General features: G+C 36.6%; 1 protein-coding gene across 10 annotated transcripts in view; it reads left to right on the top strand.

Annotated features, from left to right (window-relative positions):
• The window catches only part of NT5C2 (5'-nucleotidase, cytosolic II), a 68,082-nt gene extending 48,175 nt beyond the window's left edge, over positions 1 to 19,907 (top strand). For 9 of the 10 annotated variants that reach the window (XM_058188695.1, XM_058188705.1, XM_058188703.1 and 6 more), the window contains 13 exons: positions 295 to 386; positions 558 to 615; positions 1,031 to 1,124; positions 2,009 to 2,062; positions 5,254 to 5,337; positions 9,457 to 9,498; positions 10,232 to 10,339; positions 11,468 to 11,534; positions 12,305 to 12,475; positions 13,061 to 13,112; positions 13,349 to 13,409; positions 14,257 to 14,433; positions 15,463 to 19,506. In XM_058188695.1, coding sequence (XP_058044678.1) covers positions 295 to 386; positions 558 to 615; positions 1,031 to 1,124; positions 2,009 to 2,062; positions 5,254 to 5,337; positions 9,457 to 9,498; positions 10,232 to 10,339; positions 11,468 to 11,534; positions 12,305 to 12,475; positions 13,061 to 13,112; positions 13,349 to 13,409; positions 14,257 to 14,433; positions 15,463 to 15,705 — 1,303 coding nt within the window. In that variant the 3' untranslated portion in view covers positions 15,706 to 19,506. Of the gene's footprint in view, positions 1 to 294; positions 387 to 557; positions 616 to 1,030; positions 1,125 to 2,008; positions 2,063 to 5,253; positions 5,338 to 9,456; positions 9,499 to 10,231; positions 10,340 to 11,467; positions 11,535 to 12,304; positions 12,476 to 13,060; positions 13,113 to 13,348; positions 13,410 to 14,256; positions 14,434 to 15,462; positions 19,507 to 19,593 lie in introns of those variants that run through there. The other variant, XM_058188697.1, reaches the window with a different exon arrangement.
• The last annotated feature ends 520 nt before the right edge of the window (positions 19,908 to 20,427 follow it).

Raw genomic sequence — 20,427 nt, forward strand, 5'->3', positions numbered from 1 at the left:
CTGTAGATTGGTAAACCAATATAATATTTTTGTGATCTTTTAGTTAAGAAATATGGTTTCAAAAAATCCAATTTATACTTAGGTTACAAAAGCAGTAGATGGATAAAGGATTAGATGTCATCTTCAAGAAATCATATAATCTACTCAGGGCTCAGTTTTTTCTTGGAAAGTTTAAGCGATAACTTGGCTTTCTCATAGGTCTTGTTGACTATTGATTGAACCTTACCATATACAGTAGAGGAATTGATTTGATATCATTAACTACCATATTCTTTTGTCCTTTATATTCCTCAGGCCAGAAATACGAGAACAGTATCCTAATAAATTCATTCAGAGAGATGATACTGACAGGTTTTACATTTTAAACACACTGTTCAACTTACCAGGTGAGAATTGAGAGGGGGAATTACGTAGTCCAGATCAGTAGGTACATTGCTATTAATTTTAAAGGAACACTTTTATGAATGTTTTCTTGGTTTAGATTAATTACAAGTATGTCTATTTGACTAATCGTTCATTTTAAGATCTGGTCTTGCCTTGGTTTTGCTTTCTTGCAGAGACATATCTATTGGCTTGTCTGATTGATTTCTTTACTAATTGTGACAGATATTCAAGGTGAGTATTTTCTTGGCTATATGAAATCAACAAGGCCATGTTGCAGCCAGCTTTTCCAATGCAACTTTATAAAAACACAGCATAGTGATGTAGTTATTTCAAAGTGAAGAAAATATTTAAAGAATTGCTCCTTTTTAAAATAAAATATTGTGATTTAACTTTCAGTAAGATAACAGGGTTTCCTCGCTCACTGGAAAAAATGATTCCCTTTGAATCAGTGAAGATAGTATTTGGATAACGCATAATGCCTATTCATGAAATAAACAAAATATGTAAACAAAAACCTAGGGAGAAGGGATGGGAAACTGTGCTTTCACTTTATACCTAAGGACACCAATGTCATTTTTAATTACATAACATTTCTCAAGCCTCATGCAATTTTCTACATGGCTGTTTTATTCTATTTGTCTCTCAGCTGTGAAACAGGATTTAAAGAGGGAGACCTTTTCATGTCCTTCAGAAGTATGTTCCAGGATGTGAGAGATGCTGTAGACTGGGTTCATTATAAGGTAACCTGTATTTTGGGGACATTTGGATGATCTCTTTAATTCATACAGTTCTAAGTTTTGAATTATAGTATCATTTCAATAATTTTAAATTTTTTTCTTCCCTGATGAATAAATGCTAAATACCAGTAGTACTCCATCAAGATAATTGGACAAGATGTGATACAGAATGAATTACTTTTTATTCTTCCTTCATTCTCCCCTTAATTTAATTCTTCTGTTTCTTCCTTGCCTCAAGAGACTTGAGGATAGCCCCAGCCTGTAGCTTTAAACTATCATATGTCTTCAAACTATTCAGTTTTAGAACAGAAATTATTATGTGCCATCATCTGAACGGCACTTTGACTCATATTTATTTATTATTTATTTATTTATCATATTTTTATACCGCCCTATCTCCCAAGGGACTCAGGGCGGTTTACAGCCAAGTAAAATATACACATAGATAAATACAAGTTAAAACCACAATTTAAAATACTTATTAAATACGGCCGAATATTAAAACCCCAATAAAATAATAAAACCTGATTAAAACCAAATTTAAAATTTAAAAATTCTAGTCCAGTCCTGCGCAAATGAACAGATGTGTCTTAAGCTCGCGGCGAAAGGTTCGAAGGTCGGAAAGTTGGCGAAGTCCTGGGGAATAAGAATATTTCATTCTTATATCATAAATGACTCCTAGAGTTGTCCAATTCTACAATGAAATCATCAAGACTAATCTCTTGACATATGAAACTCTGCAAAAAACTTTCTGTCTTTAGTGTCACTTGCCCATCTTTCTACATGATGACATCATGGAAGATTATATTAATATGAAACCCAAATAAGATACCTATTAGATCATTGCTTCTGCTGTCATGTAAGTTTTTTGCCCCCTGTTGTTTCAGGGCTCACTTAAGGAGAAGACAGTTGAGAATCTACACAAGTATGTGGTGAAAGATGTAAGTATGAAAAAGTTGCTTTAAGAAAGAAGATAGATGGTAATTTATTTTGCTAATTCTTAATTGGTCTTACTACCCAGTCACTTAAAATAGTGGATGGAAAACAAGAAGTCCACCAAACAAGAGTAATTTTATCTGGAACCTGCCAATGATATAATTGCTCTAATAAATATTGTCCTTTTTGATGGAGGTAGTGTAGTATTTCCCTTTTCTCTTATTAAATGGCATTAATATTAATCAAACTGGAAGCATTCACTTCTTATTTTTCAAATTGGGCATGTGCAAAGTAACGATTGTGCTCTCACCATTACTTACTCTGGGCAAAAATTCAAATTAAGCTCCAACATGTAAAATGACAGATGATTTATCAGCAAAGCAGTACTGGTCAAAACTGGCTGAACTGGGATTTAAAAGAATTTTAAACAACATTAGCAAACTGGTTTTCTACTCTGACATTGTCTGATGATGTGGACGTGGAAGAAAAACAAGTCTCTGAAACTATCTACACACATGCCAAAAGCATGGGCCTGACTATTTGATACCAAATACAAGTATGGAACTTGGATGAATGCCTAGAATTGGTAGACCAACATAGGTCAAGTTGGCAGACAATACATGAAATGGGCGGCTCAGAGCTGAAGTTTGCCATCAGCTAAAGGCAAAGCAAGAGGCTGGAGCACCATGGCTCTGGAACTGGAAGAAGCTGCACAAAAACACAAGCACCACACCCTCTTTGCCATTCTCTTTTAACTAAGTGAAGAAACTAAATCAACAAGGCCAGTGGGGTATTTATAAAATCTTGAAAGAAACGAGTGACTGCAAAGACAGAAAACCCAGAAATCCACCGTTCATTGAAAGGCTGGGATCTCAGGTCTTGTGTGCTGAGCCTACATCTGAGAGAGTAAGAGCAGCAATAAAGGTAGCAAAAATGGTCATGCTGCTGGAATGGATGGAGTCCCAGTTGAGGCATTCAAAACTGGGCGGAGATAATGTGAGACAGTGAATGCATTCACGTAATTCAGGGAAGCTCCCATTAAATGAAAATTGATGATACTAATCCCTTTTTGCAGTCATCCAACCACATTTCTAGAAATAGGAACAACTAGAGAACAGCACACTGATGCTGGGATCAGATTTCACCATCAGACAACTATTGGAAGAAAAAAATCACTCTGGCATATGAATGCCCATTGTATTCATTGTTTTTCAAGCAGCTCTTCAGCAGTGTGTACTAATCAGCTTTATGGATAACATTGAAAATGGAACATATACTCCCCCAATGTGCTTATTGTAAGAAATGCATGTAAGAAATTTCAGAATTCCCAATTTGGAGTAGCACTAAAAAACCTGTTTGATATAGTACAGATAGTCCTTAACTTATGACCATAATGGTCACCTTTTTTGCCGTAGTCATTAAGTGAATACTGTGGTTGTAAAATGGCTGACATGATTGTTAAATGAATGCTGCAATTGTTCAGTGAACCAGTGCTTTAGTATGGATGCAGCATTGCCAAAAGTTGGAAGTAAATGATGTATTTTGGGGGGGGGGGGCAAAACACTGTAAAACCCAGTCATGTGATTGCAGAGCCCTACAAACAGCTATAAATGCAACCAGGTTGCCAAGCACTTGAAATTTGATCACGAGACCATGGGAGGAGCGACCGTTGGAACTTCAAATCTAGATCATAAATTGCTCCCCTTCTTGGTAGGTCCACTGTAATTTCTTAGGGTCACTAAGCGATGATTGTAAGTCAAGGATTACCTATATGATGACATTGCCATAATTGCAGAGACCATAGACATTTTGTATAATTTCACAAAAACTGCCAATTGATGTGGCCTGAAAAGTAATGCTTACAAAAGAAAGGTTTTGACAACTCACAAGCCACAGTCTTCTGTCCATCTCAGTGGAGTCCAAATGGAGCAAGTTAACCATTTACGATGGAAAAGAGAGAACAGTATCAAAAGGCCACTACTCTGTTTGGATTGTTAAATTGGTGTCGGTGGAGGTTTCAGAGAAAACAAAGTTGTGAATTTTCCATTCACCAATCTTGTTATACAGATCTGATACGGTACATAGGCACTATTATAAGCACTTCTAAAAGAATTTGACATTTACATGACTGTCTCAAGAATGAGACATCATTTTCAATCTGCAATTGAGAATGAAGTACAAACATGCATATTAAGATGGTTGGGAAGGTATGCAGAATATAGTTAGAACTTTGGCTTCCTTATAGACAGTGGTGGAGAAAGTGACCTGCAGGATGGAATGGCACCAGAAAAAATATGGGTGAAGTGACAATCTGAAAAGCCTAATTTTCAAGTAAAACAGTTATAAGAGATGGTCATAGTCCAGTAGCATCCATATCTATATACTGGCTGCAAGGTTAGCCCTGCCCAGACATTTACTGAGGGGAAAAAGAAGAAGTGGAATTTCAATTAATTCTATTGTTAAAGAAACTTTGTTCTCTCCTGCTACCAAAAATGTAAGGACAGTAGCAAGAGAGACAGCATCATAAAGAAGACACAGAAAACTTTCCAAGATATCAGTTCAGCCTTAGGTCTTGAATTCAGTGGTGGCAGTATCATTTGGGGCTTAGGATCTATCATCTGAATTGCAGCATTTAAAGGGGATGCAGGGTTCCTGAATGTGACATCCTCCACTCTCTGAACTTGATAATTCCACAAAGCTGTACCCGTTCTTTTGGGCTTCTCTTCATCCAAATAGGAGGTATTCAGTGCATCCACGACTGTCAAAAATAAAGACTATAACTGTTTCTGTAAAATTTGGCAGCTGTTTCCATAATGTGTTGAAATGTCACTTTTTCACACATTATTAAATGATTTATGAGAAATTGCTCCAATCTACAAAATCCAACTTTAACTGTAACTATCCTCTTGTCCGGAACTTAGCATGTAGTAAGGATGCACTAACAAAGCTGCCCTTTCTGCTATCACATTGAATCAACTATATTATATGCACACAACTTGGCATGAGATTCAGTACCACATAGTTAAGATGTGTAACATTTTAGAAGATATTTTAAGCAGACTGAAATATGTATTTGGCATTATTCAGAACAGCAGGGTGCATGATGCTCTTTCAGCTAGGTCATGTGAAGTACCCCAAAATAAATTTTAACTTAAATGTTTGAGAATTAGTTTTATGTTGATGTTTGTCATTTTAGGGAAAACTTCCACTGCTGCTGAGTCGCATGAACGAGGTGGGAAAGGTGTTTCTTGCCACAAACAGTGATTATAAATATACTGATGTAAGTAAATTTTTATGAAGTCTTTCAGTAAGTTGTATATTTTTCATTTGATAATAAAGGAGGCTTTAAATGCAAAAAAAAAAAATCAAATCCAAATTATGAATTTGAAATCATGGACTCTTGTCCAGGTTTGATTACTGGTCCAAAATTTAATTTGCAGGGATTAGAGGTGCATATAAATACTTTCTAAACATTTTTCTAATATATTTAGTATGAACTGCAAGGATTCTCTCCAGTTAAATTCACTAACATTTTAACATGTCATGGTGAGACTATAATGGTCAATTTTCTTCTGGGAATTGTATTTCAGCTTTGTGCAGAAAATCTTTTAGGTCTGAATGCAGTATCCACTCTCATCCATTGAGACTGAATATTTATATGACAGTCCAAAGAACACATGTTAGAGACCAGTTTTATCTGAATTTTACATTAAATGAATATCAGGCTTGCAATGTCAAGAGAAATTCAGAATTTTTCAGTTCTGGTGTTCTCTTTGCATAAATAACTGCTTCTCGTGTATATGGAAGGCATCAATAATGGTTTAACTTCCTCTTGTTGTTCAGAAGATGAGAAAATACACTGCTGTGCTTTTTATACCATTCTTCTTTCCGTACTTCCATTTCTTTGCTGTAGGAACTTTTTCTGTTTTCTGTTATGCCCTGTGGCCATGTAGGCAATATTTTCTGTATTTGGCAAGATAGCAGATATTCTGCCCGAACAGGTATTCATGCTATTGTCCCATTCTTTTTAGCTAGTTAGTTTGGTGTAGTGATTAAGAATTTTGGCGTGGAAACCAGGAGACTGTGAGTTCTAGTCCTTCTTTAGATAATGAAAGCCAGCTGGGTGACTGGCCAGTCATTCTCTCTCAGCCCAACACACCTAACAGGGCTATGGCCATGGGGAAACTAGGAGGAGGAAGCAGTATTATGTATCTTTGTCACCTTGAGTTACTTATAAAGTAATAAAGGTGAAATAAAAATCTAATAAATATTTTTTCAGTAAAGCTTTTGCCTTTCCCTGTATCTTTCAAATGGATTCTACAAATACTAGAATCTGGGTACTATATGGAATAAGTTCTGTCAGTTTTTACTTGCGGTATCTTGCTGTATTTTTCCTATGACACCAATCTTTAGTTCTGCTTCTAGATCACTGGGCTTTGTGACTGGCTGAATAAGAGGGTTGGACCCTTGAGATGAAAGTGAATGGATTGCTGCTCCTTTTAACGTTCTCATCATTCAAGAAATATAAGGAGGATGAGGTTTAGCATTGGTATACTTTCTGTTGAGCTTCCCAGATTTATTTAAAAGTAAAACTGAAGCTTCGTAAAGTCTCTTCAAGCTCTGTTCCAGAGCTGATTGAATCGTCTCTAGACATTCTTTAGTCATTCTTTTAACATAAGAGCCAATTGTAGGTGCTTTTCAGGCTCAAAACCTTCAGGATACTTCATCCCCTGCTTTCTTCAAACTTCAAAGACACAATCTGCACGGAATGGACAAAGCCATCCACATTAATGCAGTTCAACCATGGCATCATTGATGCTTTTATATTTTACAAGCATAGGTGACAAAGAAGCTAACTATATGATAATGACACTGCTGTATGGCCACACTGCCTGCCAAAGTACTGGTATCTTAATACCAAGAAGAATATTTAACTGATCATATGACAAAAAAATTGAGCCAAGCCTGTACAAAAAATTTTAGACATCCTGCACAGTACTCAATCAACTTCTTTGTTGACCTGGAGTATCTTCATAAAGACCAGTGGTCTTCTCATTAGAAGTCAACAAAACAGTCATACTAATTTGTGTCGTTTTTTAAGTTTTCCCAAGATTTTCATTCAGGTTTACATCATGCAAGAGGCTGCTACTTTAATTTCTGTCTTCCTCTTCGTTCTTTGGTTCTGTTCGTTTTCTGTCTTAAGATTAATTGTAATAAAGAATTGCAGAAGAGTGTCCAAGGTAAGAAACATTATTGTTGCAGTGTCTGAGGATTCCTATCTTTTGAGCAAATTGAAGGAGTTGACCTACTTTGGATATCTCTGTATAACAAAGCAGAAGGAAGTTGATTGGTAATCATTTCTACTGCGAACCCATGTGCATTGTGAGTCACTGAAGGAAATAGGAAGAAGTGAAATGTATTCAGGAATTAGAAAGTGTAAGTTACATTTTATAGTTAGGAATTTGGTTGCTTTAGTTTTTCATAAATGCTTCTGAATATTTATGTATATTTATTTATGATCAGAATGTTTTGTGACAAAATTGTTTAGAAATAATTGTAGCATAGGATTCAAGAAGTTATTTCTTTGAACTGTCAGAATGAGGTTAAAACAACTAGTGTATTCAAGAAAAAAAAATAGAAAAGAAAAAAAATGAGAATACATTTAAAGAAAAAAATATATAAATATATTCACAACATGAATAAACATTGTTAGTACATTACCTTCCTTTGAAATGCAGTAAATGATCTTCTCATATCCCATTTGTTATTTATAAAAAATAAAAATATTGTCATTTCAGTCCTAATATCATTAAAAATTAAGTTCCAGATATAATAACGTATCTATTTTAACCTTGTTCAAATCAAATATTCCTTCCTTTTACTTTTAACAATCTTGCTCTTTAGTCCCTTCAAATAACTTCATCATAATGTTATTCCTAGAACGTCCTACTTTTTCATTTTCTCTTTGTCCCTTCTCACTAAATTCTTTAAAACTTTAACATGTGTTTTGTAAATCCAATATAGGAAAATTACCAGTCACACTTTTTATTATTTGTATATCCCTTTTAATTATTGAGACATCAGCTGGTTTTTTTTGTATATCCAGTGTAGAATAGAATAGAATAGAATTTTATTGGCCAAGTGTGATTGGACACACAAGGAATTTGTCTTGGTGCATATGCTCTCAGTGTACATAAAAGAAAAGATACGTTCATCAAGGTATAACATTTACAACACAATTGATGGTCAATATATGAATATAAATCATAAGGATTGCCAGCAACAAGTTATAGTCATATAGTCATAAGTGGAAAGAGACTGGTGATGGGAACTATGAGACGATTAATAGTAGTGCAGATTCAGTAAATAGTCTGACAGTGTTGATGGAATTATTTGTTTAGCAGAGTGATGGCCTTCGGGAAAAAACTGTTCTTGTGTCTAGTTGTTCTGGTGTGCAGTGCTCTATAGCGTTGTTTTGAGGGTAGGAGTTGAAACAGTTTATGTCCAGGATGCGAGTGATCTGCAAAAATTTTCACGACCCTCTTCTTGATTCGTGCAGTATACAGGTCCTCAATGGAAGGCAGATTGGTAGCAATTATTTTTTCTGCAGTTATAATTATCCTCTGAAGTCTGTGTTTTTCTTGTTGGGTTGCAGAACCGAACCAGACAGTTATAGAGGTGCAAATGACAGACTCAATAATTCCTCTGTAGAACTGAATCAGCAGCTCCTTGGGCAGTTTGAGCTTACTGAGTTGGCGCAGAAAGAACATTCTTTGTTGTTCTTTTTTAATGATGTTTTTGATGTTAGCTGTCCATTTTAGATCTTGCGATATGATAGAACCTAGAAATTTGAAGGTTTCTACTGTTGATACTGTGTTGTCAAGTATTGTGAGAGGTGGAAGTATGGAAGGGTTTCCCCTAAAGTCTACCACCATTTCTACGGTTTTGAGTGTGTTCAGTTCCAGATTGTTTTGGTTGCACCACAAGGCTAGTCGTTCAACCTCTCGTCTATATGTAACATCTTGTTATAACATCTTCTAGACACAGTCTATCTATAGAGGCAGATACTATTAAAATTAAATTCTGAGTGCATTATTCAAAAATATCCTTCAATTGTCCAATGTTAAAACATTTTCCTTCATTGTGTAAATTATAAAAGGAATTTTAACTGTAGTTCTTATTTAATTGTAATCTTTAGTTTCCTCTAGTTCCCTCTAGTGTCCAGTTTTTAAAATCTTATCTTATTATGTAAGATAAGACAACTTACATATTTAAAGCTGGTTGAATTTTTTTGCTGAAACTGAACCGATTTAAGTCAAAAATAAGTGAATGGGAAATATTCCCTCTAATTTCGGTACTTAAACTACATATTACATTATGTTTCTTATCTATCTTTCAGAAAATTATGACATATCTGTTTGATTTTCCACATGGACCAAAGGTAGGTGCAAAGTGATACGTTATTCTATTGTTGGACAGTATTTATTATCTATTCTTCAATAAATCAGGAATAGAATTCAGTTTTGGTCTTGGACACCGGAAATATTCGGCAGCTATTTATGTATTTGTAAAATTCAGATTGAAAAAGTATCGTGTCAGTTTCCCTAGATTTGTTGTTATAGGTCAGGCGGAAATAAATCTGATGCATCTTCATATGCCAGATAAGGCTGCTTTTTGAAATTAAATAATAGTAAACTGCTGCTGAACTATTTAGTTGTGTTTTAATCAGCAGCACTGATTCCTCTTAATGTTAGTTGTTTACTTGTTTGCATTTCTCTTGTAAAAACAGCTTAGATAAAAGAGTAACGGCATATGCTGGATTAATAGATACACAATTAATAGTACCAATTATATGTTGAATATATAAGAGATCAAAGCCTTAGGCAAAAGAATACTTCTACTTAGGATTTATATTTCTGATGTTATCATATATCTGAATTAACTAATCACTGGGAAACATAGGAAACATGAATTCTCTAGATGATATTTTCTTGGTATCTTGTCAAGCACTATAATTAACCAATTGTAGTAGCTGCAGTATCAGACTAGATGTAATACAGAGTACAGTTAGTGGTGCTTGCTGCAGAACTAGCATTAGCCAATACTTATATGAATTATTACTATTTGTTTACATGAACTTTAAATGAGATATGCTTCTGTTTTTTTAAATGTAGCCAGGTAGCTCTCATCGACCATGGCAGTCTTATTTTGATCTCATCCTTGTGGATGCACGCAAGCCTCTTTTTTTTGGAGAAGGCACAGTCTTGAGGCAGGTGGATACAGTAAGTCTACATGGAATACATGGTTAAGATTCATCTGGAAGAAGAAACAATATTCCTATTTTGCTAAGTAGAATATGGGTGTGGACAACATAGTATAATTTCTCTCCTTTTGAAAATAAATATTTGCCCTTAAATGTATTTATGACATCCAGTTTTGGGGTAGTAGTGATTAAGGCTTCGGGCTAAAAACGAGGAGACCGTGAGTTTTAGTCCTGTTGGGTGATCTTGGGCCTGTCATGTTCTCTCAGCCCATGAAAACAGATGTTGCAAGTCATTACTAAAATTTTGCCAGAAAAGCGCAGGGATTATTTCAGGTGCCAAAAACATTTTTTTAAAAAACAACCCCACAACTATATTTAATAGTAAAAATTTGGGGTCAGTTGGTTTGATTAAGAAGATACAGCATACTTTTCAAATAGAACATTAAGTATTCTTGTAGTCTGTGCTGTCTTTCTGCTATTACATACAGCTTAGGAATCCTCATTTTGCTGAAATCAGTTCTACTGCAATTGCAACTACCTCATTTGTCACAGTATAATATGTCAAATCCAAATCCAAAGGTAATTTGGTGCAAGAGGAATTGGTTGTGATCACCATTTTTTTATTTTATTTTTTGCATTTATATCCCGCCCTTCTCCGAAGACTCAGGGCGGTTTACACTATGTTAGCAATACATCCTATTTGTATATTTATATACAAAGTCAACTTATGGCCCCCAACAATCTGGGTCCTCATTTTACCTACCTTATAAAGGATGGAAGGCTGAGTCAACCTTGGGCCTGGTGGGACTAGAACCTGCAGTAATTGCAAGCAGCTGCTGTTAATAACAGACTGATCTGATCTGTTGTTGACACCATTTGTGCTAACTATACCATTTGGCAGTATAGGTTTGTGCTATTCTCACTAGTGTTTTCCTGGAGTCATTTATAGGTTACAGAAAACTTTCTGTGCAGAGGCGGTTTACTTGTTTTTAACAAAGGTTGAGGCAACAGTAGAAGATAGTCAAAGAGTGCTGATGACATATAAGTAAATTTCACAGTACATTTTCCATTGAGCTCTGATTTAGCCTATCCCCTCCAAGTGGAAGATGGAACTTGCTCATGAAAACAACTTTCTCCTTCTTTATAGGTTACTGGCAAGTTGAAAATTGGAACCTACACAGGTCCTTTGCAGCATGGTATTGTCTACTCTGGAGGTAAAACAGAGATGAAGCTATTTATTTTATTAAGTGCAGAAAGAGGGATTTTGCTTTTAGTCAGCTTCAGTTAGAGTTTGAAACAGGGTCGTATCTTCTATAGAGCAAAAGTATTCTCTGTTGATGGAAGCAGAGATTTACCCAGCATAAGCTGCTGGGTAAGTTATTTTTCAATTCATTGTATGTAGCCTTTATGGCAGGGACTGACAAACCATGGCTTTTCAGATACAGCTGAAATATAGCTGCCAGCATCCCTAATCTGTGGCTGTAAGTGGACAAGAAGAAGCAGCAGCTTGTATCTCCCTCACTTTCATGTATCCCTTTTGATGTCTGCTGTTAAGGAATGCATCAGAGAGATCCCAAGGGCCAGCCATTCCAAATCAGATTTGTTTGTATTTTTCAGATTTTGTATACTTTAGAATAAAATACATGTATCGTGCATTGCATCCAGCTTGTGCATTAGGTGTTTTTCTGCATTTCAAAACTCTGTGTGTGAGAGAGAGGGAGGGAGGGGGAGGGAGGGAGAGAGGAAGAGAAGAGAAGGCCCGGTCACCTTGAACTTGCCACTTGGAAGCACTGGGCCTGAAAATGTTCCAATCAGCAAAGCAGAGCAGGCAAGAGTTACATATAAATGTGCTTGACTTCTTCCAGTCACAACTATTTTAGGGAACAGCGCATGAAAAGCAAAGAGTTTTCCACCATGACATCTTAGATTTTTGTGAAGGGCAAAAAACATTATTGCTCCTAAGACTGTCCTCTCTTCTCCTCAGGCTCCTCTGACACAGTGTGTGATCTCCTGGGAGCCAAAGGCAAAGACATCTTATATATAGGGGACCATATATTTGGAGATATTTTGAAGTCCAAAAAGCGGCAAGGTTGGAGAACCTTTTTAGTGATTCCAGAACTGGCACAGGAACTTCATGTTTGGACAGACAAAAGCTGTGAGTGTTCAATATTCTAACCTCAGATTTGACTGGGTATAGAAAAAAATGGAAAAGTACTTACCTCGTTCCAATTGATTATTTGCATTATACTTTTTTGGGTGGATACGTACATTAGGATAGAGGAACTTCTTCAGATCATTCTGAAACTTTTACATTGGAAAAATAAAAACATGAACATAATAGAATAATGAGAGGTCCAAAAATAGGAACTATAATTATGAGAGGTCCCCAATTATATTAAATATTTTCATTTGGTAGATATTGCAGAAACATTAAAAAGACTGATTGCAAACAGGTTATTCTTTTTAGCCTTGTAATTGTTTCTGCCATTCACAGATTAGAAATGAAGAATAAAAATTGTCATGTATACACCTTGTTTAAAAAAACGGTGACATTGGCTGTGACAATTGCAGGAGATTTTCCAAGTAGGATTTCATATTGTCATTATAAAGCAAGCAAGCAAGCATCTGTGCCTCCTGGCATTTCTAGTTCTTTTGGTGAAAATAATGCTGCCTGATAGACTGGCCTATTTGCTTCATTGACTTCCAGTTGGAAATGACCTTTATTTTCTCCCTCACTTAGGCCTTTTTGAAGAACTTCAGAGTCTAGACATCTTTTTGGCTGAGCTATACAAGTAAGAAGTTTTTTTCATCCACACAGCATAAGCCATATATTGCATCTTTTCAGAATGCCATTATAGCCTCACCATTTTACAGTGGCTGCATCAATTCAGTGACTTCTAGATTTAACATAAAATCTGAAAATGAAGCTATGTGTGAGCCCCAGTCACTTTCCTAAATAAGTCTTTGCTTTGTCCATGTTAGTTTTTAAAATGTCCCTGTGCTTCTTTACTGTTTTAAATTTCAACAGGCATTTGGATAGTAGCAGCAATGAACGTCCCGATATCAGTTCCATCCAGAGGCGTATTAAGGTAATGCTCACCATTTGGTGGTTTTCTTTTTACTCCCTTGTTAAACCCTCCTTTTTCCAATTCTTCAGCATGATGCTAGAGTGAAGTATTCTGTAAGGCCCTACCAAAAGGCTGTTCTACAGGATGTAGGCCATGAAATGAGTGGAAAAAAGAAACTAAGAGGAAGCTAGAAGGCCATTTACACATTGATTTTGGCTTTGTATGCTATATGACCTCATGCTAAGGCTCTATACTTTACACCTACCCCATTATGTATAAACCAGTCTTAAGGAAAAATAATTGTAGAAAAACAGTACAAGAACTGAAAACATGAGAGTGTACGCTATATTGATAAAATTAGAGTTTGTGCATCAGAGAAAAAGTAAACTGAAGAAGTGGGATGATGGCTAAAGAAAGAAGGTAGGGGCAACAATTTATGTAAAGCATGTGGGAAGACTGAAAGTTTCTGGGCCATAAACATTCTTTGTGTATGCTCTAGAGTTTAGTACTTCCCACCCCATTTTATTTATTCTAAAAATGCCTCCATTGTTGTTAGGCTATATAAACACAAAGCCCTAATTGCCTGCTACTATAAGGAACAGTTAATTTATGAACGATATTTCTTAAAAGCTTTTATCTATAAAAGCTTTTGATCTCTAACTGAATGAGAGATTCAAAAGAGCAAAGAAATATTTGTAATCCAGCAGGAACAGGATTAATCTATGTTTCCAATGACTGCCTTTTTAATAAATGTAATTAGCATCCCCTGAATTAAATGGGGAACCCTTATATAGCAATTAAAGCTCTCACTCCTAGAAAGACTTGCTGATCCTAGCAAATGCTTACTAACTTCATTCTCTGATTTTAGAAAGTGACTCATGACATGGATATGTGCTATGGAATGATGGGAAGTTTGTTCCGAAGTGGTTCCCGACAAACGCTGTTTGCTAGTCAAGTGATGCGGTATGCAGATCTCTATGCAGCATCTTTCATCAACCTCTTATATTATCCCTTCAGTTACCTCTTCAGAGCTGCCCATGTTCTGGTAAGTTGAAGCACAGATTTTCATTCACTCAGGTAGACGTTTTTTTTGACTCTCCAAGTTTGATGTTGAGTAAAGCATTCTCAACATAAAAAAGATGTAGCCTACTATATTAGGTAGGATAGTATTGACGTTGCATACAGCAAAAGAAAAATGAGACTAATCAGTTACCTATATGATAAGGGTAGACCAATGTGACCTCGTTTCTGAAATAACTTTCCTTTATGAATTCTGGTGAGATAGGCTTGGGGCAGATTGAAATCCTGCTTTTAAGGAGCAGTTCTGACAAATGTTCCCCATGAAGACATATTGACTTGAACCTGAATGCATCTATAGCTGACTGATTCATATTAAACAAGAAAGTTACATAATGCATATATAGATCTACATCAGTAGTGAAATTCAGACCGCTCTATCCGGATCGTGCAATCCGGTAGCGCCGGCAGCAGGAGCCTCCGCCCACCCACCCAGACGTCATCCTGTCCCATTTTTCACCTTCTGTGCATGTGCAGAAGGTTCTGTGCATGCGTGGAGGAGTATGCACTAGCGTAGCAAACGCGCTCACATTTGCGAGCTGGTTATGAAGGTAAGCGAATCCCCGATCTACATCCATATCACTTTTATGATCAATAGAATGCTTGGGGAAATAATTTGTAAACAGTGTTGGTAATGGGTCAGTTAGCCCTCTGTAAGGAAAAATTGCAGGCTTTCCTATACAAAGAATTCTTCAGTTAACAACTCTTTCATTTTTATTATGTCAGTAAATATTCACCACTCTAGGATGACAAATTCCTCTGCAGGAGAGGCAGATTGCGCCCTACTTTGTGATATGTTTTAGTTTTGCGAAACGTAAGCAGCTTAATAAAATGTTGCTGCCTTTGTTTGTTTTAATGCATTGTTTTTGCTGTTGTAAGCTTCTTTGTGGTCTTATATAGAGATGAAAATCCATGTTAGTGTCTGCACATAATGCAGCTAATGAGTCATCTAACTTCTCAGAGCACTGAGGAAAGTTGCTCTCTTTTTCCATTGCAGATGCCACACGAGTCAACAGTGGAGCACACCCATGTGGATATCAATGAGACTGAATCCCCAATGGCTACCCGTAATCGCACTTCAGTGGACTTCAAAGATTCCGACAAACGACATCAGCTCACCCGATCTGTTAGTGAGATTAAACCACCCAATCTCTTCCCTCAAACACCCCAAGAGATTACACATTGCCATGATGAGGATGATGATGAGGAGGAGGAAGAAGAGGAAGAAGAGGAAGAATAGAAAATACTTTCATTAAATGTGGCTATAGCAGGAATTGGCAGGAACTGATTCCCCCCAGGTGGGGAATAATACACAAGCAAGCAAACAAAAACTAATCAGGAGCCCTTTATCTTTAGCAAGCTTATTCCTTGCAGACCTATTCCAAATATACAAAGAATGTGCTGGCTGAATTAAGATGACATATAGGTAGCCCAAATGCATCCCACACAAAAGGGAAAGCTTGTTTGTGTATTTTTTAATTCTCTACTGGTTCATTTCATTAAAATAGCCTCTCAGGCAGGAAAGTTTCTATGACCTGCAGTAATCACAACAATTATAGTTATTTGACCCTTTAGGGAGGGAGTCATCTCTCTCTCTCTCTCTCTACTCAATCCTGTATATGTAAAAATGGGAGTATTTTCAGGGTTCAGTTCATCAATCAAGCGCGGTCCTCTGCCTTTGCTCTATTGCTTTCTAGCTTCTACTCATTTTTATACGTTATGATTTATGAAATGATATACCATCTGTTCTTGGATGTTTGATAGGTAATTTTCTGTGGCTGAAATTTGGAAGCTTTATCATTCTGATGGAGGCATGTGGTGCCTGTGTTCTGGAACCTTCTAAAATGGATCCTTATGCCATGTGCTTATTCGTTGCCCTGATTATTTCTACTGGGGAGATCTATGCTTTTTACGCTCAATTTTATGGGAGAAGGAAAAGAAGAGGTTGTTTTGTATGCGTGCATGACCTCAAAGAAAACAACTGCTTATATAGTCCAGGCAAAATTACAATCTTTTAAAAAAGGAAATTTTATTTGCGCCTCTTTTCATTACCTTATTATTGCTAAAACTTTAGCTCTGTGTCAGAGTGAGATTCTTTTTTTCAGTTAGCAGCCACTAAGCTCACTCCTACAGAGTTGGAATATGTGGCAGCAAATGGTTCCAGAGCTTTTACAAAACAGACCGCCTTCAACAGGATGTCCTTGTTGGGCCACTGTTTTTACCTCCATTCCAAGAATGAGACTCAATGAAGGTCAGCTTCATAATATTTGTAAAAGGCTCCGAGGGCCTGGCGTTGTCCTATTGATTAGTTCAGGCTGTTAAATTAAAGCACATTTCCTGATAGTTACTCTCTAGTGCAAGGCTGCCTGGGTTTCTTTTTCATACAAATAAGCTGTTTCCTGGAGTGTAAACATCTCTCACCATTCTGTGCCATTGGTGTATAGAAGACAGAAAAAGAGGCCCTATTTTAAAATATTGCAATTTTTATTTTGAATCATTTAATAGTAATTATATTCCATTATTAAACACACTGAATTGCAAATCAGCAGGATAAACTGGTACTGCTCTGACAAATCTGCAAATAAAAAAATTATGATATTCATAAGCAGCTTTCATGTGTTTCTGAAGATGCAAAAAAAAAGGTAAAGTCATCGGCTAACAAAAGTTTTACAAGCAAGTTTAAAGATATGTGAATAATATCTCATCCAGGGATAATAAACATGAAAAGTACAGATGTTTCATGAAATGTAGAGCAATTCTGGGATATTCAGCTCCCATTATCTATACCTCATTGCATTCTGTTGTAACTGGATGGCAATGGTGGGCAATTTGGATTTCGTCCAGAGGTTAATCTTGGAATAGAGGTGAATACCTACATCATAATGAGCTGCCTATTATCAGTGCAATCAGAATTGGAAGAGGCTGCCCACAGGCAACAGATCATTTTAGAGTTCCAACAACCTACATTTAAACTTTTGTATTCCTGTTCTGTGTTATTATGGATTTCTGGCTTTATGAACCAGCTCTTAGTTGCCCCAACAATAATTTCACCAGGTTGCAGTCATCTTGTCTTAGTTTGGAAAAAGAGCTTTTAACTGCTCTGGTGGTAAGTAGTCAGTTCAACTACTACTTTTATTTCTAAAAGATATTATTTACAATTGTAGCAAGCATTTCCAGCACCCCTTCAAATTTGTCCTCAACACTTTGATAAGAAAGAAGATTAAAAAAAAGTGATGGAATGCTTGAAGTGGGATTTGTTGCCAGTACTATCACATACTTCAAACTAATTTAGATCCTCCAGAACAGATTTGAGGAAACCAGAGGTACAGGAAAAAAAATCCAATTGTGGCAATGAAGACTAATTCATGTCAGTCCAAACACAGCCCATTGTTTGTTCTGGTCTTAACTATAATTAACTTATGCCTTCTAGATTTCCTCAATAAATCTGAATGCAAGTCTCCATGTCTAAGGCATTCTGGTTGTCCTGAAAAACAGCTGCAGCAAAAATGGTCGTTGCATCTAACAGTGATTTGTTGGGGTGGTCCTGTTTTATTCCACTAGTACAGAAATGATTGATTGACATGTCACCATGCCATCTCAGTCACATGGAGAGAGCAGTGAAAAGCAATCTAGGCATATACACTGTATTAAGATTTTGAGTAGTTTTCACTAAGCATCGTGTATTTGTATTATTTCTCCAGTACACTCATACCATATTGTATTAGTTTTAACTATCTTTTAGGAGAAAGCAGGAAACAAAATATGTTTAAAGGGCTCCTACTTTGCAGCACAAATTCAGCCAGCAGCTCTTCTGTTAAAGCCACTATAAGTACTGGACATGGTATGGGTGAGGTGTTATTTAAATCCCTATATAGCTAGAGAATTCACCAGATGACATGAGCCATTCACATTCACACACATTTTAACTTACCCCCCAAGAAATTGTGAAGATAGGAAAATAAAATAAAATACATTGTAGGGAGCATTTAAAGATGATTAGACAGAATCCTATTGTCAAAATCGTAATCTGAATTTCAGTTTCCTTATGTTTTTGGGGGGGAAAGGCTGAATAAGAATGGTACAAAAAGATGACTTTGGCAATATGAAGACTTCTTTTTTTTGCTATCCACTGAGAGAATTTAATATTTTGTTGCTTTATTTGAGTATCATATCCTACTAACATTAAGGGATAACTGACTTAAAGTTGAGAAGGAATCATCGTTTTTGGTGTCTTTAAAAAAAATCTAAAAGGCATAGAAACAACTGAAGTATATGATTAATATTCTGCAGATCAGTGATGGTGAACCTTTTCTGCACCGAGTGCCGAAAAGGGAGCATGCACCTTTCTGGGCCACAACCTGGAAGAGGAGCATGTGCGCAGCCAAAAATGAACTTCCGGTTTCAGGCAGCTGCTCTTCCGGGTTTCTGGCACACATGCACACGCGGCGATCAGCTGGCCGGCGCACATGCTCACACAGGAAAACGGAAGATCTGCTCTTCTAGTTCCTGGCACTGCTGCGTGCCAAAAGGCCAGTTGATCATTGTGTGAGCATGCGTGCCAGAAACCCGGAAGAGGAACAGGAACGCCGCACATGTCAGACAACATAGATGTGCCACCTCGGGCACACATGCTATAAGTTCGCCATCATGGCTCTAGATCAGGGGTGTCCAAACTTGGCCCCTTGAAGAGTGGTGGACTTCAACTCCCAGAATTCCCCAGCCAGCATGAGCTATAAATATGAGCAAGTTGCTGGCTGGGGAATTCTGGGAGTTGAAGTCCACCACTCTTCAAGGGGCCAAGTTTGGACATCCCTGCTCTAGATAGATTTAGATTTAGATGAATACTTCAGCCATTTTTATCTAGGTTAAAAATAAATGTAGTATTTATCTTATGTAGTAGGAAAGAAAAATTCCATCATCAGCTTGTTGAGTACATAATAGCATAACAAGGGGCTTAATTGGACACCCAAATCTTCCATGAATACTTGAAATAATATCACACCAGGAGGGAAGGAAAATTGGAAGGTCAGCTAGTTCTTAATTTCATCCCAAAGATTTTTTTTTTAAAAGACAATGTTTTGCTTCTACCTGAAAACAAATACCAGCATAATGTTCTCTCCTTTTCTAGCTGGTGGCTGTGACCATTAACAAGACTGCAAGTAACCATTCATGAACAACAAAGTCAAATCCTGACCAAAGACTTTCGGAAGTCAAACATTCCTTTGGAAGAAGCCTTCCATTCTCTCTGGAAGCCACTTTTAGAACATTACCATCTTGTCCTCTTATTAACAAAAGGTGATGCATGGAATGTGAAGGAGCCACTTAAAACAAAGAAAGGTCAACAGGAAAAACACATTTATCTAACAGAAATAAACTGCTTTTCAATAAAATTGCAAAATATACAAATAAATCAAGTTCAAAATAAATAGAATTAATTGTCAACACCACTGAGTAATGGTACACTCCACTGGGATTACAGATTATTTATAAAATGTGTACATTCCACTTGTGCTTTTTCAAAAATTATATAAACATAATTAGTATGGAATACTATTGGGGTATCCCACTTAGAAGAGAGAATGCATAGATACAATGCAGCATTAATAACAAACCTAGAAAAAGAGTGTAGATATTTTGGAGTGCAGTAATAATAGAAACAAATTGTGTGAGGAGCCTTTGAATTCTTACCAAAGCATGGTCAGCAATCTGCAGTAATGAAAACTGGAATTCAGTGCTTGGAACTTTATAGTTTTGATATACTGTATTTCATCTGTATAAATCTGCAATTCTGTGCAACATTTATGAGAGAGAAAAATACACTAATTGCATTGGAAAGCTTTTCCTGAGATGCAGTTAAGTTTCAATTTATGACCTTAAGTGTAATTACTGACCACTGTTCAGAGGTGTCCAACTTGTGGGCTAGAGACCAGCACTGGTCTACGGCACACCAGAAACCAGGCTG

The sequence above is a fragment of the Ahaetulla prasina genome, chromosome 6 (genome assembly GCF_028640845.1).
Source record: "Ahaetulla prasina isolate Xishuangbanna chromosome 6, ASM2864084v1, whole genome shotgun sequence".
Lineage (NCBI taxonomy): Eukaryota > Metazoa > Chordata > Lepidosauria > Squamata > Colubridae > Ahaetulla > Ahaetulla prasina.